Genomic DNA, 18,573 nt, shown 5'->3' on the forward strand with positions numbered 1-18,573 from the left:
GAGCTTATTTTTTAATGAAAGCACACTACATGTAGGCAAGCCATTAAACACTGAACACTTGGTAAGACATTGTGCAACAACCCATTGCCCAAAAAAGCAACTTTTTTTTTTTTAATGAAGGTCATGATTTTCTTGCTTCAGTGCTCATGAAAGTGAAATATTCGTGCCATGCACAGCAATGAAGCATAGTCAGAAACTCTAGAGCTCTGTCAAGGCCCCTAGATGTGGAGTTTGAGAAGCAGCAACCAGAGGTCCTTCAACACAGACTGCTAAACCATGTTATGTGGCAGCTACACAGTGCGGAAAGGAATCTCAAATATCGAACTAACCAATGACTTTTTGTGTTTTCAAGCATGGATGAAACCACATTCCCCAAAAAATGATCAGGAACATCACTATATCATGCAGCTGCAGAGACTGAAACAGTCAAAAATAATTAAGTGCACCTAATGAATGAAAACAAACAAAAGACCCAACACACTAAACAGCAGCAAATGCACCATGCTCCTGGAAACAATTCCGAATACAGACTGACAGCTTTCATAAAGAAAATATGCCCTGCCACATAAAGCACATGCCCAAACGTAGTTACACTGGTTTTCTGTGACTCTTAAATTAACTCATGAAACATGCATGATAATAAACAAGACCAATGATCGATTAAAACCAAACTTAAAATTTCCATTTCCAATAATAACTGTAACCACAAGAAAGGTCAAAGAGAACAGAAAAGGGAACTTGTCCCTCTCTAACATTTCAGTGACAGGTCCGATCTGTGTCAAGGCAAACCCAGAACCCACTTCCTACGGCACTTGCCGTCAGCGAGCAAGCAGCAGTGTGATGGGAAGCAGCCCCGTTACAAGCAGTGGACAGAAGAAGCATGCGTTTGGTTTGTGGCTGGCAGCCCGAGTTACACCGAGCACCACAGCGGAGCAAAGTGCCCTGCTGTCAGCACCTGCCTGCTCACCCAGCTCGCCCTGCCTTCCCAAAGGCACACCACCCCCCGACGGGGCGGGCTGCCTTCCCTCAGCACTGTGCTGGTCCCTGGCCACCAGCCTGCTGCTCAGAGCACAGGGGCTGACCGTGAAGCTGTGCTCTGCCTGCCCAGAGCTTCTCCCTCCGGCAAGCCTGCTCCCCCCCTTCTGCACTGCCCTGTGGCGCACCAAGGGCCTTGCAGCAGGCCCACCCAAGCCTTCAGAGCAGATCACTGCCAGAGCTTTCACCATTACCTCTGTCAACTTTTTGTTACTGGCTGATGTAACAGCCTCATCCCAGTCAGCGTGTACAGCTGAGAGCACCACAGTACAGGCACGGGCACTGGCAGAGGTCACAGCCAAGGCCTGACCTGGGCCTGAATAAGCACCAGTGCTTCGTGCGCTCACCAGCAGGTGGGCAACTCCATGCTCCTTCTGAAGAGAGCCATCAATGTTAGCCACACAATGCAAATAACACCACGGATAATTAACTATTCGTTTCTGCAGAGAGATGAAAGAGCCCTTCTGCAGGGCTGCTTACGGGCAAACCGACAGGCAGCAACACCGGGCTGTGCTTGGGACCAGGCATCTACCTCTGGAGGTACCAAAGGGGCTAAATAGGAAATCTCATGCCCAAGCATGGCCTTACATTACTCAAGCTGTCTACAGTTCAAAAGCAAACATCAGTAACTGCTTTAAAGACGAGAGCAATGCAGCTCTCTTGCACCTGAGAAGTGACAGGAACAAGTTCCCGTGACACTGTGTGCGGCTTCCCATCAGCATCCCTAAATCACGGCTACAAACCACACATGCCCACAAGTCTAGCTTTTTTCTTTTTTAAATAATAGATTGGATGCCCTGGAACATAAATCTTCTGTTACACTGTGACTTAATTCCTGAACTGGTGAGCACTGCGGGCAGGCCCATCTTTCTGTTAACACAGTGTTACTGCTTAAAAGCAGTGATTTGTGGTTGGCTTCAATGACCCAGGCAGCAATCTCTGGCAGCAAAACTGCCCATCTTCCCATGCTCCTCCTTCCAGCACACCTGGAAGGTACCAGGACCAGCAGCTGACAGACAATGCTGCAGCGAACGCGCTGCAGTTCATCACTTGAGGAAATTAAGGCTTTCCTACCACTGAATGGATTGGACGGCTAGCAAAACCAAGGACATGTGGTACCACGTGGCCCTTACGCTGATTTCCTACAGCAACAGCATCTGCAGCATCTTCCCAGATCCCCTACCCAGACCACAATACCTTCAAGAGCCTCTTATGTCCCTAAAAGTTTAGAGAGTGTTTTCTGCTTTCTCCTGCCATTTATAACAGCTCCTACTTTGTTAGTGTCCCTTCCATAAACTTTCTGGCCTGGCAGGTGGGCAAGAGGGCATGTTCTGTGGAGAATCTTCAATTTATCTACCTGCTGACCAGACAGCATGCCAGCAAGTGGATAATGGGCAAATTATCTCCAGCTTTCATGCCCTAAAAGGACAGATAAGTACCTGGTGAGGAGATGGAAAAATTACTTTCACAAAATGTCTGTGCTCATTACCTTTGAAGCCTCTGTTCTCCTGTCAAATTTGGCTGAAGCCAGGCCAAATCCAATGGGCAGAATACACTCACTTCAAAGGATCTGAATAAAGCAGAAGCCTCAGGAAACAAGTAAAATTATTTCCAGCGCAGAAACAAAGGACTTAAAGGAATTTCCTGGCTCCTAACATTGAAAAGTTACGTTCATAAACTTATCAGGCTTCCTTTCAAAAGGAGTTATGTATTTTTCCTGCTACTCAAGTTAGGAAAGCAATTTCAGAACACCATCACTCCCAGGGATAAGTTTATCTTGATTCCTAGCCTGGCTTAACTCACGGCTAGGTCTGTCTCTTCTACACCCAACCTGATTTCAATCATTCCTCCTTGGTACCGGCGCACAGGTGCAGGCTGACACACAGTAAGTGACAGCTCATTTAATAGCTGAAACTTCTCTGTGCTTAAAGGGGAATTATACCAGATGCTCTGCAATACTATTAACCACCTCAACCTCCATCTCTCTTCTGTTCCCCCCTCCCTTGTGAAATCTCCAGCTTCTCGCACTGTTTATCCTGTGACACTATAACAATTGCTTGACTCAGGGCTGCATATTCTCGTTTCCTAAGCAAAGGGAACTCTGCAGACTTGGTATTCACCTTTGCCAAGATAACAGACCACTTCAACTGGGAGAATCCATCACCGGCTAACCCAAAAGTTAAAGTTTATTTCATCTTCAGTTCACATCCAAGCCTTCAACTAAGCACTTAATTACTCTCTCCTTGAAAATTTGCCCAGGGATCCATTTGTTTTCAACCCCCCCATATCACTTGAGCGATGCCAAGGGTTTTACTTACTTGGAACATCCTCTTTTCTTCCCCACAGAGGTCCCACGCTGGCTGTTCTCCTAGAGGAGGTCAGCCCCACCGACTCCAGCACCAAGACCAAAGCTGAAGGTCTCTGTGTCTTCCTTTCACCTGGATTGCAAGTACCTCTCCTTTCCACACACCCTGATTAGCCAGTCTGCCTCCACTCTTCCACTGGTCTTGCTGAATACCCACGTCCAAGTTAACCATTTAGGAATCTATGCAGATACCTAAACAGGCTAATCTCATTCCCAATTAATCTCCCCTGGGGGATTTACCTACCCTCTTTATTTACAGGGTGGAACATACTGCTTCTAGTTCCAAGGGATTAAGTAAAATGCCTTTGAAACAAGTGCCTGAGTCTCTTAATAAACAATTTAAATGTATCCAAGAGAGATGAAGCCTAATGAGACCAAAGAGCATTAAACGTATTACTGCAAGATGAGATGGATGCAGAGGGAAGAGAAAGGTTAGTATAGGAGGAGATTGGAAATCTGTGGTCCTCAGAGTGGAAAAAAAAAAAAAAAAAGCTTAAAACATCTGAAGGGAGTTGCATTAAATTCATAGATCTCTGGACAGGATTTAGAGCTGTAACATGAGGATCTTTTGGAGCTGTTTAAAGGGTTTCTGGGTGTTCTTTAATGTTGTGAAAAACCCACGTGGACGCAATAGCACAGGCTCTGTGTTACCAAACACAAGTATTGGCAGCACTACAGCCACCACGGGCAACACAGCTCAAGATTTGTGGCTGAAGTCATGGTGTCACACACAGGAGGAGGCACAGTTTAGCCACAGAAATACGAACGTTTTACAAATAATTAATATGCACTGCTATTATAATTCACACTGGCCATTAAAACCCAAAAGAGGATATGCCCTGAGCCAACAACAATAAAATTGCTCTGCTTGTGGTGGCTTGTAGATCAATAACGCTCAACAGCAGCTTCCCAATCTTCACAGCCATCACACCCCTCTTCTCCCAGCTTCCTTTCAGAACAAAGTCGATAAGCCAGAATTTTGATGCAAGCGCTCAGAGATGGAAAACTACAGGAACTGGTAGGAGCTACAGCTCCAGTTTCCACTAGTACCTTAGTCATTTTTAATTAGCGTCTAGCAATTTGGAAGCTCCACTTGGCACCTGCAAGAGTATCCTAAGTACATGGGGTGTATCTGGTATACCAGTATAGTAAGGATATGGAGTTGTGAGTCCAGGTAAATAATAACTTTAATAAGTTTTCTTGAGAGTGCTCCGTTGCACAAACAGCACACACCTTGCCAGAGAAGAGCTCTATACAGCATAGAGTCAGCCCGTTACTTTGGTGGGGACAGGGGATGACTTGGCATAACCAGGAATAAGGAAGTTAAAAATAGAAGTGCATCTTCTGGGATGTTCAAATATCAGAACGCTGCAATTTTCCCATTGTCAAATTTGTTCACTCATTGAAAAAAGCTACGCAGGAATGTTGCAGAATACATAACATATACTTCCAATTTCAAATAATGCATGGACATCACCTTTAGTCATTGTTCCTTTTTAAAATGAGAAAAGGGCTGAATAAACAATACAAAACTTATTCAGGCAGAAGAAAGCTGAGCATAGTGTTAGCCTAAGGATTACTTCTGAGCATTCAACTTTCGGAAAAGCAAGCACATTTGCTGTGACAATGCTGAGTTTTTGTGTTTGGAAATGAGCTGCTGAACTGAGGACACCTTGTACCTTTGTTAACATGACTGTCTCCTAAATCTTATTGCTATTGCAAAGATAATGACAACAGATAGACCTGTCTGCCCCAGGAGGAAAAAACATTTCAGAGAGTGACGCAACTTACTTACAGGAGTCTTGGAGCAGCTCGAACCGAATCCTCCCAGTATGTTAATCACAGCACTGGATGACACCAGGTGCTACCCTTCTAAAATTAAAGCTTCCCCAACTTTTGACAAAGGAGAATTACTCCAGAAGATAAAGGTAATGTTTTGTGTTTGCTAGCAAAACATACATCAAGTTCACCACCAAGATGGAAATTTCAAGAACTCAGTTCAAACGCGGCACCTTCATGCCAGTTCTAACTCTGGCATTAAAACACACTGGTGCGATGACTCAGTTTAGTAAGACATAAAACCATTCAATATCATCTCAGAATGAGAATTTCATCCCATTCCACTACCCCTACTTTAATAAAGGCATATATTTATCACTCAGCCTGTTAGTCATCAAAACAGCAACAGCACAAGCAACATGTTTGGCCCCACACAGAGACATACAGTGACAAATTTTAACCAAGCATTCAGACACAGCTATTAAAACTTCGTCTCACTCAATCGTGAGCAGTTCACACCCCTAAAATTAGCTACATCCAGCGAGCTACACTGGATGTAATCAGAGACAAAAGTTTCTTCTTTAAAATAGACATAAAGAGTCTACTGCAATTTGCAAGGGACAGTAATAAACAAATTAAACGGTGTGACATTGTCAAGTCAGCTTCTTGGGCAGCCCTTTCTTTAATTAAATCAACTGTTACTCTTTATTTTTCTAAAATCAGTCACAAATACATGAGAAAGAAACCAAGCAGTATGATAGTTCTGTTTTATGCATGTAACTTCTTTCTCTACTTTTAAAAATGCATGTGCTAACCCAAGTTCTCATGTAAGAATTCAGTGTGCGTATTAACAACTTCAGCATCCATAGAAACAGTATATGCATGAACCACTTTTGCCTTCTCATTGCTAGAGAAAGAAAAAGTGAGGCAAAAGGACAAGTCAGGTATGTCTGCAGGAACAGGGACTGGTGCTACAACTCCCTACGTACCATCGGTCACAGTCACACGCCAATGATCATCTACACCGGTACAGTTGAAGAGTGATGAGCATCGGACCCAAATTTCCCTAACACCCACTTGAGCCACAGCACCGTAGATGAAGCACAGAAAGGTGTCCCCATCTCCCTCCTTCACCCCATTCTCCTCAGGATGGGAAGGACTACTCCACAGCAGCAAAAGCAGTTACATACTGATGATCGTGGGGCACGTTCTGAAAAGATCAGATGACACAGCATCATACTTCCTCTGAAGGCCAGGGTTTGTGCAAGTGAAGTTATGTATTTTATCAGGCAGCCTCTATTATGGACCTCCGACAGAGCAATTGATTACAAATCCCATACGTCCTTCGGTGTAACAGCAGAGCTCAGAGTTCAGCCTTGCGTGCCTTTCTGCCCTGCCACTGTGCTGCACAGGCTCCTCCTTCAGCCAGAGAAATCTTGTGGAACAAAAGCACAAAAACTTGCCACGGGCCCGGCATGCAGCAGCCTCACATGGGCAATGACACTGCAAGCTTGCTGCACGGTGCTTCTCGCCGCGTGGGGAAGACTTGCTGCACGTGCTCAACTGCTAGACATCTTTGTATCCTAGGAAAGCTCCGAGGGATGCTCCTCTGGGAGGATCCATTTTAACTTGGCACAACCTGCCCCAAAATTTACAGGAGACCGAGGTCTGTTTGGCAGCCAGATGAGGGCTAACCACCCTACCCTACCGCCACATCTTTAGCCGTAGGTTAGGCAAGGCTGAGCTGAATTCCTTAAGCCAACAGAATTTTTACTGGAAAAAAAGAATAATAATTTCAAACCCAAAATATTCCTGCATATACACAAGGACACCCTGTTCACCCAGAAGAAGCTGAAGACGACCCATCGAAGGCAGTACCCATCTCATTCCAATTTAACACACCACCAACAAAATGCCAGGCATTGCCAAACCTAACATTGCCAGAAGTAAGGAGAGCCCTACACACTTACAGAAGCGATCGTTCACTTTCTTGCAGTAACAAGTTAAACCAGCATTCCTCTCCCTCCTTCCAAGTCACACGTTGGTATTCTTTCACCTGCCCTCCTCAAGGGAAAAAAAAAAGAACAGAAAAAAGCAATCCATCCACAATTTAATTCTGGCTTAACTACAGAGAGGAAAATCGTGCATTTCTGTACAGCACTCACAACAGGAGCACTCTGTAATAACCATAATTGAGCCAAAACAGAGAGAGGAGGGGAAAAGGAAAGGTAACATCCTGTACTGCCAAGTGTCTGAGCGACCCGAGAGCAATAGTTTCTATGCATAATGGCAAAGCTGGCAAAATACAGAGATCGCGGAGGAGAAGTTCTATAAAACAGTATAATTAAGCATATGTGAAATGAACATTCAGAATTATTAAGAACGCACCTTGCAAGAGGGAGAGCCAGAAAAACGTTTTGCTTGTCGGCCTAACAAGAAGAACCTTAAGCACTCTCCTACTCAGGAGTCAAGGTGGCTTGGCACAGATGCCTGGGTATTCACCACGTACAGCTAGTTCTGTGATACTCGAAAAAGGGTGAAATTTGCACCTTTCCTGCAGTGTCCACTGCCACACAGCTGTTTCAAGTGGATTTAATCTAAATCAGCTTCAGATGCCCAGCTTCATGTGAGTTAGCTCAAGCTTCTACCAAATCTGTAGAGATCAGACAGGGCACCCGCAGGAGCTGGGCCCCTCTCAGCTACACAAGTGCCCCCCGCTACTGCCTTAGGAGCAGGTGGACAACCCTAAAGTTACACAAGGCTTACACTACTTCTGGGGAAGAGCAACCTACAACAGGTAGTGTCCTTAAAATCTGCCTACATGGAAAGCAGAAGGGTGCTATGTATCCTTGGAGCATCAAAAAAAAAAATTGTTTTGTTGGGTTTCATTCGGTTTTGTTGTTTCATTGTCCTCTTCTCCCTCCCTCCCCTTTAAAAAGAAAAGGGAATAGCCATCCAGACGACTAGGGTCTGTGAAATACTGAACTACAGACCCTGCACAGCAGTTATACCTGTGCACACCGGGTGAAATCCCATCATCTTGGGAGGGGCGAAGCGACGCCACCATTGCACAAGGGCCGAGCACTGCCAGTCTGCTGAACCCATGTCTGCAGGGCCTTAGGCTGCTGTTGTCACTGCTGCTCCAGCCTTCATTTCAAAACAGAGATTATCTCAAGCAAACCACTGAGCTCCAACTTTCTCTGACATGAACTGCCACACCGCATAATGGCACAAAGCACATGCAGATTGGTCTGGTTGACGCTCTCAAGTCCAAACAAGAATAACCAAAGCAAGGGCTTGGCTGTTTGTTTCTAAACACCACGGGTAGGTGTAACCTCACTGCTAGAGTACTTCTTCAGAACTATAGAGCAGTTTATACATACGCTTCAGTGAAATGCACACATTCATTAGTGAATGAGAAATCCACCCAAGGTGCACGTGAAAAGTGGCAACACAGGTCAAAACATTTTCTGAAAACACAATTTGTAAACTACTGCACTCAGTGCTCAAAGCCCTTTCCTAAATCTAGAAGAAAGCGGATATCACAGCTTCTTGCATCAGTACATCACCAACAAAGCTAGATACCAAGTTCTATAAATAAGGCAACACTAGAGATGCCACTTGATCACTTTCAGATCAAGCTTTGTCAGTACATTTCTTATTCATCCTCCTGAATATTTACCTGCAATCCAACACCTTCCAGTTCCTTGGTATACGTAAAAAATAAATTTAAAAGAAATCTTGTAGGCAAATAAACAAAAACTAACTAAACACAAAGGAAGATGCATCTTTTTTCTACATTAAGTTTATATTGCAAGAGACAGTCGTGCCTCTCAGGTGTAAAACCACGGGAAGCTGGTTTCATAACTATCAGAAACAGATTTGCTTAGTGGGATCTATCTGTGCTCTAAAGACAGAGAAGACCACGGGAGTCAGCTCTGGGAAGACAGCAGGATAACCTGACAGTGGCACACATCCTTTAGTAGCGGCAGCGTGTCTAGCTCTGAAAGACAGCAATGCTCCCTGGTACTCTTCAGAACAAATTACACAGACTACGTCCATACAATTTCTGGGAACAAAACGTGCAGGCGTCAACAAGGACAGCCTCAGAGTTTCTTGGATACACCTACTGGCAAACAGGGAGGAAACTCTCACCGACTGTCAGAGAGCTCCTTGTCTTCACCCTTCTCCTTTTCTTAAGGATTGCTCAGACCTCATTAAGAGCTGCTTTCATTCTCTCATCCCCCAGCCACCCCATGCCTCTGGCTCACGTCTGCCAGGCACCACGCTCTTGCACAGGACAGGAGGAGCACACGCAGGCTGCAGGCTCTCATCAGGGCCAGGAGCACCTGCTGGTGACAACGCTTATTTCGGAAGGGCCTGAGGGTCACCTGTGTTATGGATTCGTGGGTAAGGAAAGGGCAGCGCTGCTGAAGGTCTTCACCTTCCCAAAAAGCTGTGGAGAAAGGCAACTCAGGAGTATGGCAAACTCACCGTGAACCTTCTGGGCCCATTTTAGCACAGCAGGAGCCTGGCAGCAACCCAGTCGGTCTGCTGCCATTCACTGCCTGGCTCTAAAGAGACTCCTAAGATAAGAGTTAAGAGAGATACTCTGAGGAGCAGGCTGTCACTCTTCCTTTTATCATCAAAACTGATATCATGGAATTTACTCAAAAAAAAGGGACTGGTTACAGGTGATAAAATGTGGCCAGATTTTTTTTTTATTTTTTTTTTTTTTTTTAAGAAATGGAGAAAAATTGAACAGAGATAGTCCATTTCTATGGACATAGCAGGACAAAGAAATCAGAAACTTGATGAGGAGGTAGGGAGGTACTTTGCAGATTTGGCAATAAATATCAGGGACAACCATGCCACAGAATCATGTTATTCCAGCCAAAACCTCTCGTAAAACAGATTCCTAACATACTAAGAGCCACACACCCATACTATGCACATACATTGATAAGTGGAGCAATAACAAGTATCAAAGCATTTTATTTTATAAATGTGTGGTGTCAAGAAAGGAAACAAGAAAATTACATCTGACCTTTGGAATAAGTTCTTAGTGTGATTCTAGCCAAATTCACATTTGTCACAGTTTCTCCAATACACTGCATATTCTCCTGAGTGATTTAAGTACAAAAAATAATAGTAAAAAAAGCCAGATACATAATTCAAGAAGTGCTGTCAAGCTTATTTTACCACGCCAAAGAGAATCCAAAGGCATGTGATGTGATGCAGGATGCATCTTCTTCATAAGACAATGTGTCAGAACGCTACTGGCAAACAGTCGAACTGGTGCAGGCAAGAGAAGAAAGGGTTGCAAAAGCTGACATTTAACAAAGCTTCCACGTAACAAAATGCCTAACAAAAGATGGATCTCAGGAGAAATGCATGTTTCTTATCTGTTGGATTTAGTCACTCTCACACATTTCATTACCTTTTCCTCCTCTGCTTGTGAATGCCCCACCCCCAACACCAAGAAGCATTTCTTCTGTCCTTTCCTGTTTCCCATCGTTTTCAGATGGGAATTCATGCACTTACATAAAAGGCTGGTGATTCAGTGACCAGGGTGCACCTACAGCACATAGACAGTCCCCCAAAGGAAGAAGAAAAAAAAAAAAAGGTGAAGGAAGAGAGAAAATGGGAGCGGCTACACTCTAGGCATAGCACACAAAGTCCCACTGGATCCCTCTTTCCACCACCCATCTGCCCCCCAGCCTCCCAATTCGGGGCCAGCTGCTGCCCCCAAGGGAAGCTTTGGGACAAGGCGCGAGTTTAGGGTAAGGGGTGCTGGTACTGGATTTGGGATGAGCCCTCCTGGGAAGCAAAGGCGTGAAGCTGAGGCATGGTTTGCTCCCAGGCGGTACCGCGCTGGGTCGTGCCACACGAGGGGTCAGCGCTAACTGCTCTGCTGGCCCCAGGTTTGGGAGGCACTCTTGTGTCCGGGCACACTGGCACAGAGCAGCACGTTTTCTGCATATTCATGACATTCTGCATTTGAATAGTAAGTACCAGATTAATTGCAACATCTGGATTAAATGCACTGGAATAACTCAGGAGAAAAGGAGAAGCGAATGCTGTAACACCAGAGAGACTTGCTGCATCAACTTACCCTAACTGGGCTTCCCTTCCTGTCACAGCAGGCTTCAAGAACAGCACTGGAAGCCTGCTTACATTTGAAAACTGCTGGTCTACAGACCCCAGAGCACTGACTCTTTGTGTTTCCTTCAAGCTGAATTACTTACCTGAACTGGAGGGCCTTTTTGGTGGTGGTAGGAAGCTTTTTTATTGTGAGAAAGGAGGATGCACACTTCTACCAGCTCTGCTCTAAAGGATTGTATCACCCTTGAAAATCAACACCATTTGCTCACATAAACTGATTTTGGAGCACTGCAGTCTTCCCAATCTTTAAAACACCAGCTTCCATCACAATGTTCTGTCTTCAGATAAAAACCATTGCTTTAAACACAGCATTAGCAGGTCAATAAAAAAGAAATAATCCTATTTAATGCTTAAGGAGCCAGTGGTGTAGTATCTCGTAGATGTGAGTAGCCTTTTTGAAAGGCACAGCCCAATTATTCCAATGAAATCGCATGACCCAGACCATTACTTAATGTTTAGTTGTTGCAATCCTCAGTGTATCTATATAAATAAGTTAAAACAAACACATGCACAGGGGCTGCTCTTTTCCTCACAACCTCTGCCAGAAAGCACACATGCTTCCACACGTTTGTAGCCAAGCCTGCTACAAGGTGGTTTATTTACAAAACAAAACCAAAGAGTAAAACCCGCCGAAACCATCCTGACTAAAGCCAGATGAGACTGGCATCCGAACAGACAGGAGCACCTGCTGTCCTGTAACCAGCGCTTGCTTAACGCGCAGAAAATCTTCCATCAGGCTGCTCTAATTCATCTGGGACGAGTTCCATAGGTTACTGCTGGCAGCGACAGGGTCCAACTGGAGCTCAGGACTGCGTGCGTCACGCTTTGATTTCGATTCAATAGCACAGCATTAGTGCTTCGCATCCCCTGCAACCTCTTCGGGCAGGGCTACTGAACCGAAATGTATGAGGGAAGGTAGATGTTACCAAACCATTGCAAATAAATAAAACAAGTGAGAAGTGCCTACTGCACTAACAGTTAATCAAGATGCCAAATATTTTATATCAAAGGTCCACTAAAGCACTCCACAGTCTGAGTATCCACTATAATGTAAGTAACTAAGAAAATACCAGGGAAACCACTGCTACTACCACCTTCTATCCTCTCCAATTTTATGCTTTTGCAACACTAAAAACATGACAATAATAAAGTGGGACAAGTCTCAGTATTATTCTTTTATTTTTATTTTTTTTTTAAGGGAAAGAAAAATAGAACAAAAAGCCTCATTCCAGCTTTCTACAGTACCAGCATCGCAGCTTGCCGTTTGCAGATATTCTCTATAGCTCAGCTAGCAGGGACAACCCTCCTCTTCCATTCTTGTCCCTAAATTAAAGCTTAGATTACGTAGGACGATACAAAAAGTGCCTGAGCAGAGTTGTCGCTTGCTGAGCGAGCGTGCAGAAGGCTAGCTGCACAGGCACACGCACCCCAGTTGCATACCAGCCCCCATATGTCAAGGCTTTAGAGCAGCAGGGGTATTTCTGGCTGTGCATATTAATACTCCGTTCCTCCTTTGGACTAAGGGAAGATAGGCAGAAAATGCCTATAGTAAAAATAATGCGACCTTCCTTGCTAATGAGGATTTGCACTATTGCTAAAGCGGCGCTCTCCGAAACATATAAAAGAGAAATGGGAATTGTCCCACCCCACCCCAACACTGCACGGTCTCCTCTCCCACCCACACCACGCTCGGCTCCAGGGGCGAAGAGGATAAGCCGCGCACTTGCTCGTGGTGCCAAGACCACTAAAAGCAGACAAGGGGCAGCAGCAATCGCAGGCTCTGCCTCACTGCTGACCCCGTGCCAGGGGGCACCTAGCTGAAGCCTCACCTGCGGAGACGATGCCAAGAGGCAAACCAGGAGCTGGAGCTGTCTGCACCCCCTGCACCACCACCGGCACCCTGACAGGAGGGCAACTGCGCGTCCTGCAAGAAGAGCGTGAGCCAAGAGGATGGAGACTTCCCACCAGGAGCTAAGTCGGTGGGGCTGTTTGTTTGATTGATTGAAACAGACCTAACATCTGAAGAGCTGCAGTAGGTGCCCCAGCCCTTAAAGCAAGTCCAGACGCTGCAGGAGGGAGGGATCAAAAGCACAGCAGAGGGAAGACAAAATCTTCAGAGACGCTATGTTTCCAGGCAGTGACCCAAAGCTATGAAAGGTCTAAGTACCTTTCCAAAACTTCCAAACCTAGAAGTCACCTTAAACCCCGGAAAGAACATGAACCCCCAGCTTCACTTGCTGTTTACATCTTGGATTGGAAGGAAGAATATGGACTGGGTGAAAATAAAATATTTATGGCTCGTGACTCTACCATGTAGGGTCACTCCGCAGGATCAGGGGGAGCACGGCAACACCATGCTAAGCTGTATAACAGCATTTGCCCCCCTTTATTTCATTTGGCAACAACAAATTACACCTCACACTGACCTTTAGCATTTAGATGTATTTAATCCCAAAACTCAACAAAGGGAAAAGGAAAAAAAAAAAAAAAAAGATAGCTGCTTTGTCAACTTCCCAACAGTCCTTTCTTGTGCTAGAAAAAAAAAGTTACAGTTTTCCAAACAGCTCTACAGCGACAAAATATTAAAACCATAATTGTTTTAAATGAACGGGCTTGTCTTCAGTTCTATGCAGCTGATCAGTTTTACAGGGTTAATCCCACAATCGAGGCTTCCCTCCCTGATTCCCCGCATCCCTGCACCAGGGAGCCTACTCTTTGACAGGCTTTGCACATTTCTAGACACACTGTGGATTTACAGCTGATATTTCAGAATATTCTGTCTCATCACATTATCCTCATCTTATGTCAAAAAAATGAAACAGCGACAAAACCATTCATAAGTTCTTCGGGCACAAAGTATCTGGAGGTTTGGTTAGAAGCCACAAAAGCCCAGACCAAACATTTCTCCAACATAAGTGACCCTTGTATTTAAAGAACACCAGAAATACAGATTAAATCTCAATTTCTCCTGAAACTGTGGTGGATTTTGTTGGTTTTACTGTTTTTAAATAGTAATAATCTTCCTCCATCTCTTTATGCTATTTCCTCTAAATAGACTGAAGATTACAAGAAATAAAGGGAATCCTCGGCAGATGATGAAAGTGATTAGAGGCTTAGGAAGGCTTCCATATGAGGAGAGATTATTAAAAAGACTGCCTCGTGTACAGAGGAGATGAATGGGAGGGATCATAAAAGCGACATGGAAAATTAGAAGAGACAGGCCAGAGGACATTTTTCATCACTAGAATACAAGAAAAGCAGCAGACTTCTGTATTTTTTTTTAATGTAAGCCTTTTTTTGGTTGTGTTGAGATAAGAATCAGCTCATCCACAGCACACTGATTCTATTGCGAGTCTCACTAAGGCTGAGTGCACAACAAGATTGAAAATAGGAATCCCCATTTGTTGATTAAAAAAAAAATAGCACATCTACATCTGTTCCAGGTGAGATTTTTCTTTATCCATAAGAAATAATTGTTACTATTTCAGATGAGATACTAACGAAAAGTTCTGAATACGCTCCAGCCTGAGAGGAATCATGTAGCTAGGACTTCCTGCATCTCTGTCCCAAGCACCTGGTGTTGGTTAAAAGCAGGCTGTATCACTGCAGGGACTTCTCATGGGGTGCAGTAAGGGACTCGTGGCTTAGTTGTGCTAGAAGAGGGCTTTCCTTCTACAAGACCACACGCATAAATTCATAACGCTGATGAACTGTGGAGGACTCTTGCTCTGTAAGGGTTAAGAGATCAAGGGTGAAGAGCAATGCCCTGATCAGCAGCAAAAAAAAATCAGCACCCAGGCTTCTCAGGTCTAAATAGGACAAGCTGGTGAGCACTGAGAGGTGAGAGCTTTAATATGGCCTTGCCGGGTGGTCCTGAAGCACAGGTTAACACAACGAGGCAAAAATTAGCACAGTGAAGTTAGTCTGAGCATCAGGAGCATTGCTACTGTGACAGCACAGCCCTCTGCACAGGCCTGCCCCCTAAGAAGCCTGGTGTGGACAGAACCTGAGCCCCTCTGGTCTCATTTTGCAGTACCTGCTGCAAAAAATGAGTCCCTGAGAAAGCACTAAGACACTCCTCAGCTGTCCAGCAAGCTACATTCAAGTGAGAGCAGTACTTGGTACACAACAGCTGAAAACACAGCCATTGCTCCCATACCTCGTTCTATGTCCTGGCTTCGGTTGTTTTTGAGAGATTTGGGTTAGTTTTCTGAGTGCTGCAGGAACTGACCAGTGGTGGACACGAAGCGCAGGGAAGCTGCAACCCGCGGCAGCTGCTATTAGCAGAGGTGAGCTGAACCACCTTGCACAGCTCCCACCTGTGCCCCAGACAGGGAAGGGAACAGGCGCCCGACCTCTCCCTCCAAGTACTTGACCTCCTTAGGCAGCAGTAAATCCCCCCACATTAAGAACGACTTGGCTGCCCCTCATTAAAGTATTTTCTTCCTTTCAGGCGCTGGGATCTTTGCACAAAACGTGACGTGGTTCATCAGAAAGTTGTTAGCACGGCCCAGGAAGCCATACTCCAAGTGGCCTCAAATAGGAAGGTACCAAAGAGACCCGTTGCATTGTGCTGAAGGTGGTTTTTAACTGCAACACGAATTGTAAAACCTTTTCCCCTCAGATACTAATATTTACAAACTCAGAAGGCTACATTCACAGTAAGTCGCTCTAGCACTTCTGCAAACTGGTGATGCCTTCCTACAGCTGTGGCACAGTCTTCTTCCCCATCCACCGAGAAGGCTTTACTTTCTCATGAGAAAAATCCTTAGAGGGGCATAAAGGACACAGGCAGCAAGCCACAGGGCTGGGGAAGTCCTTCAGAACCTTCCCACCCAAAAACTAGACTCGGTAGCCTGCTTTATGCAGACTGTGAGGCCCAGCAACTACTTTGCCGCTCCTTCCCCCAAGCTGTATTAAATGCATCTCACTCTATTTACTGTATGTTGTCCCCATCACGCCGATAAAACCAGCTCCAAGACCTTCACCCTGGCAGGTCCCCCAGGTGTGCTGGGTTCCCTGAGCATCCTCCCACCAACCCTGTACTGCTGTGTTTGTTCTCTGTCTTGCTTTTTGCCATGAATGTTTCAGAACAGGAGGTTTACCTCCGGCTGCTCAGCTGCTTTTCATTCAGTCTGTAAGAGAGAAACAGCATCCTGCTTTCTTGCTTCTTTCCTGCGTAATACCACCGATTGTAGCCGCTCCGGAGCCTGACCATTTCTATTCCTCTGGTTAAGGCATTAAGAGGAACGTAGAAGTTACCCAGGAAAAAATCCTATTTGCCCCTAATAAGCACAAATGGATTTAGTGCAAGCTCTTGCCATCATCTGGAAAATACAACCTGCTGCTACCATCCCTGCCAATTATATTGCAGGTTGCATGAGATCTGGCACAACCTGTAAGACCCTGGAGCAACGCAATTATATGCGACTCTAGGAACTCTTTAATGAGTTACATTTCCGACTCTCATGGCTGCAGAAACAGAAGGAGAGGCTAAACCTGATGAAAATAAACTCAGAACCAGACAGAAGCCCGATGCTTTTATAAAACTGTCTTAAGAGTGAGATGTATTTTTCAATACACAGGAACTACGCTGAATGTTAATCACGGTACCTCATGCTGTTAAGCAGATCAGCTCGACTATAGGACGGAGGCTTCTATTTCAACTCCTAAGCATGTTTAAAACCAGCCTTGGAGGTAAGCAACTTTCTTCCACGGCCACATTAAGTTAGAGAGCAAATTACTCTTTCAGCAAAAGCAACGAGGGAAAACCAACTGGCTCAACTCGTTAGGAGAAACACCAAGGCAACACACCAAATCCCTGACTGCGCTGTGGCTGTTGCACCCAGCCTGCAGGACGAGGAGCACCCTACATCGGGAGCAGGGCACCCAGGGCTCGCCGCCTCCTGCTCGGTGCCCTGTTGAGGAGCCGGGAGGGGATGGGCAGAGCGGCTGCCCTGCAGCACAGCAAGCAGCAGAAAGCCGAACCAACACCTTTTTCTTCACACAGAGCTAATCCCCACGCTTCTAACTGGAAGAAGCTCGCCTAGCAGCGCGCCCGGGCTCTCACCTGGGCACAGAGGACAGCGGGGGGGTCCTGCTGACCCCACGCGGGCTGAGCAGCTCCCCCAGCCCCACAGCCCGCAGCAGGAGCCGCCTGCCCTACAGCCCCGCACCTGTGGGAGCCGAGCCCGGGGGCTGTGTGCTGCCCGCCCCCCTCACCCCCCGCCTTACCCGCGTCTTGCGGCGCCGGTGCCGCTCGGGGTCCGAGTAGGTCCTGTCCACGGCCAGCGCCGTGTCGCTGCCCGGCATGGCGGCGGCCGGGGGTCCCGCTCCCCGCCGCCCCGCTCCCGGCCGCGCTACTGAGGGCTCGGGGCCGGCGCGGCGCGGGAGGGCCGGGCACGCCCGGGGGGAGGCGGCATGGCTCGGCGGCGCCTCAGCCGCCACACCCGCCTTAACCCCTCCGCACCGGGACGGGGAGGCGCCTGCCTCCTCACCGGGATAGGGAGAGCTGAGCTGGTAGTCGCAGCCCCTATAGTCGCAGCCCCCACAGTCACAGCCCCCACAGTCGCAGCCCCCCTCCTCCTGCCGCTTTGGTTCGGGCTCCTCAGGAAATCTCCGGCTCCTCACCCTCCAGATGGACTCCAGCGGCCACCTCGGGTTCCACTCCTGTGGTAGATTTGCACTAACCGAGGTGCCGCGGCTGCAGGGAAGCCCCAGAAAGCACAACCAAACCGTAAAGGTTCAGAAATCCGACATAAGGCACCACAAGCCCTAATGGTGCCGTTCAGGGCGGTATCAGCGCAAGGTTTTGACAATTTGGGATGGGGCGAGGCGCCCTGGGCACGGCTGGGTGCCGCACCTGGGGACCCACGCAGGGCTTTCCACACGCAGGGCTTTCCACACGCAGGGCTTTCCACAAAGCACACAAATTCCGTCAAAGCCCCTGAATAATCAGTGCTCACAGTTTCCAAAGCGGTGGAGCATGACAACCGATGACATTTCAGTCCCTGTTACACACACGAGATAAACCCTTCAGTGTGTTAGCATACGGGAGCTCCAAACCATGCTTGTGAACACATCTTGCAGCGCATCACCCTCTACTTAAATTGCTAAGAGCTGAGCAGAATTCTTTTTGCATTTATTTTCAGAATACCTATGCCAAGAAGCATATTTAAATCAGTAACGCTGAACACGTTAAACTCTTGAAAAGTAAAAGCTGAATGCTC

General features: G+C 46.4%; 1 protein-coding gene across 7 annotated transcripts in view; it reads right to left on the bottom strand.

Annotated features, from left to right (window-relative positions):
• The window catches only part of TMCC3 (transmembrane and coiled-coil domain family 3), a 131,392-nt gene that overhangs the window by 27,439 nt on the left and 85,380 nt on the right, over positions 1-18,573 (bottom strand). The window contains exon 1 of one of the 7 annotated variants that reach the window (XM_068668463.1): positions 17,975-18,116. The exons of 5 other annotated variants lie outside the window; for them this stretch is intronic. Coding sequence is in view for 1 of the 2 variants with exons in the window: in XM_068668441.1 (XP_068524542.1) it covers positions 17,579-17,656 (78 nt within the window). In the remaining variant the exon portion in view is untranslated. Of the gene's footprint in view, positions 1-17,578; positions 17,808-17,974; positions 18,117-18,573 lie in introns of those variants that run through there. One more of the 7 variants, XM_068668441.1, reaches the window with a different exon arrangement.

The sequence above is a fragment of the Anas acuta genome, chromosome 1 (genome assembly GCF_963932015.1).
Source record: "Anas acuta chromosome 1, bAnaAcu1.1, whole genome shotgun sequence".
Classification (NCBI taxonomy): Eukaryota; Metazoa; Chordata; class Aves; order Anseriformes; family Anatidae; genus Anas; species Anas acuta.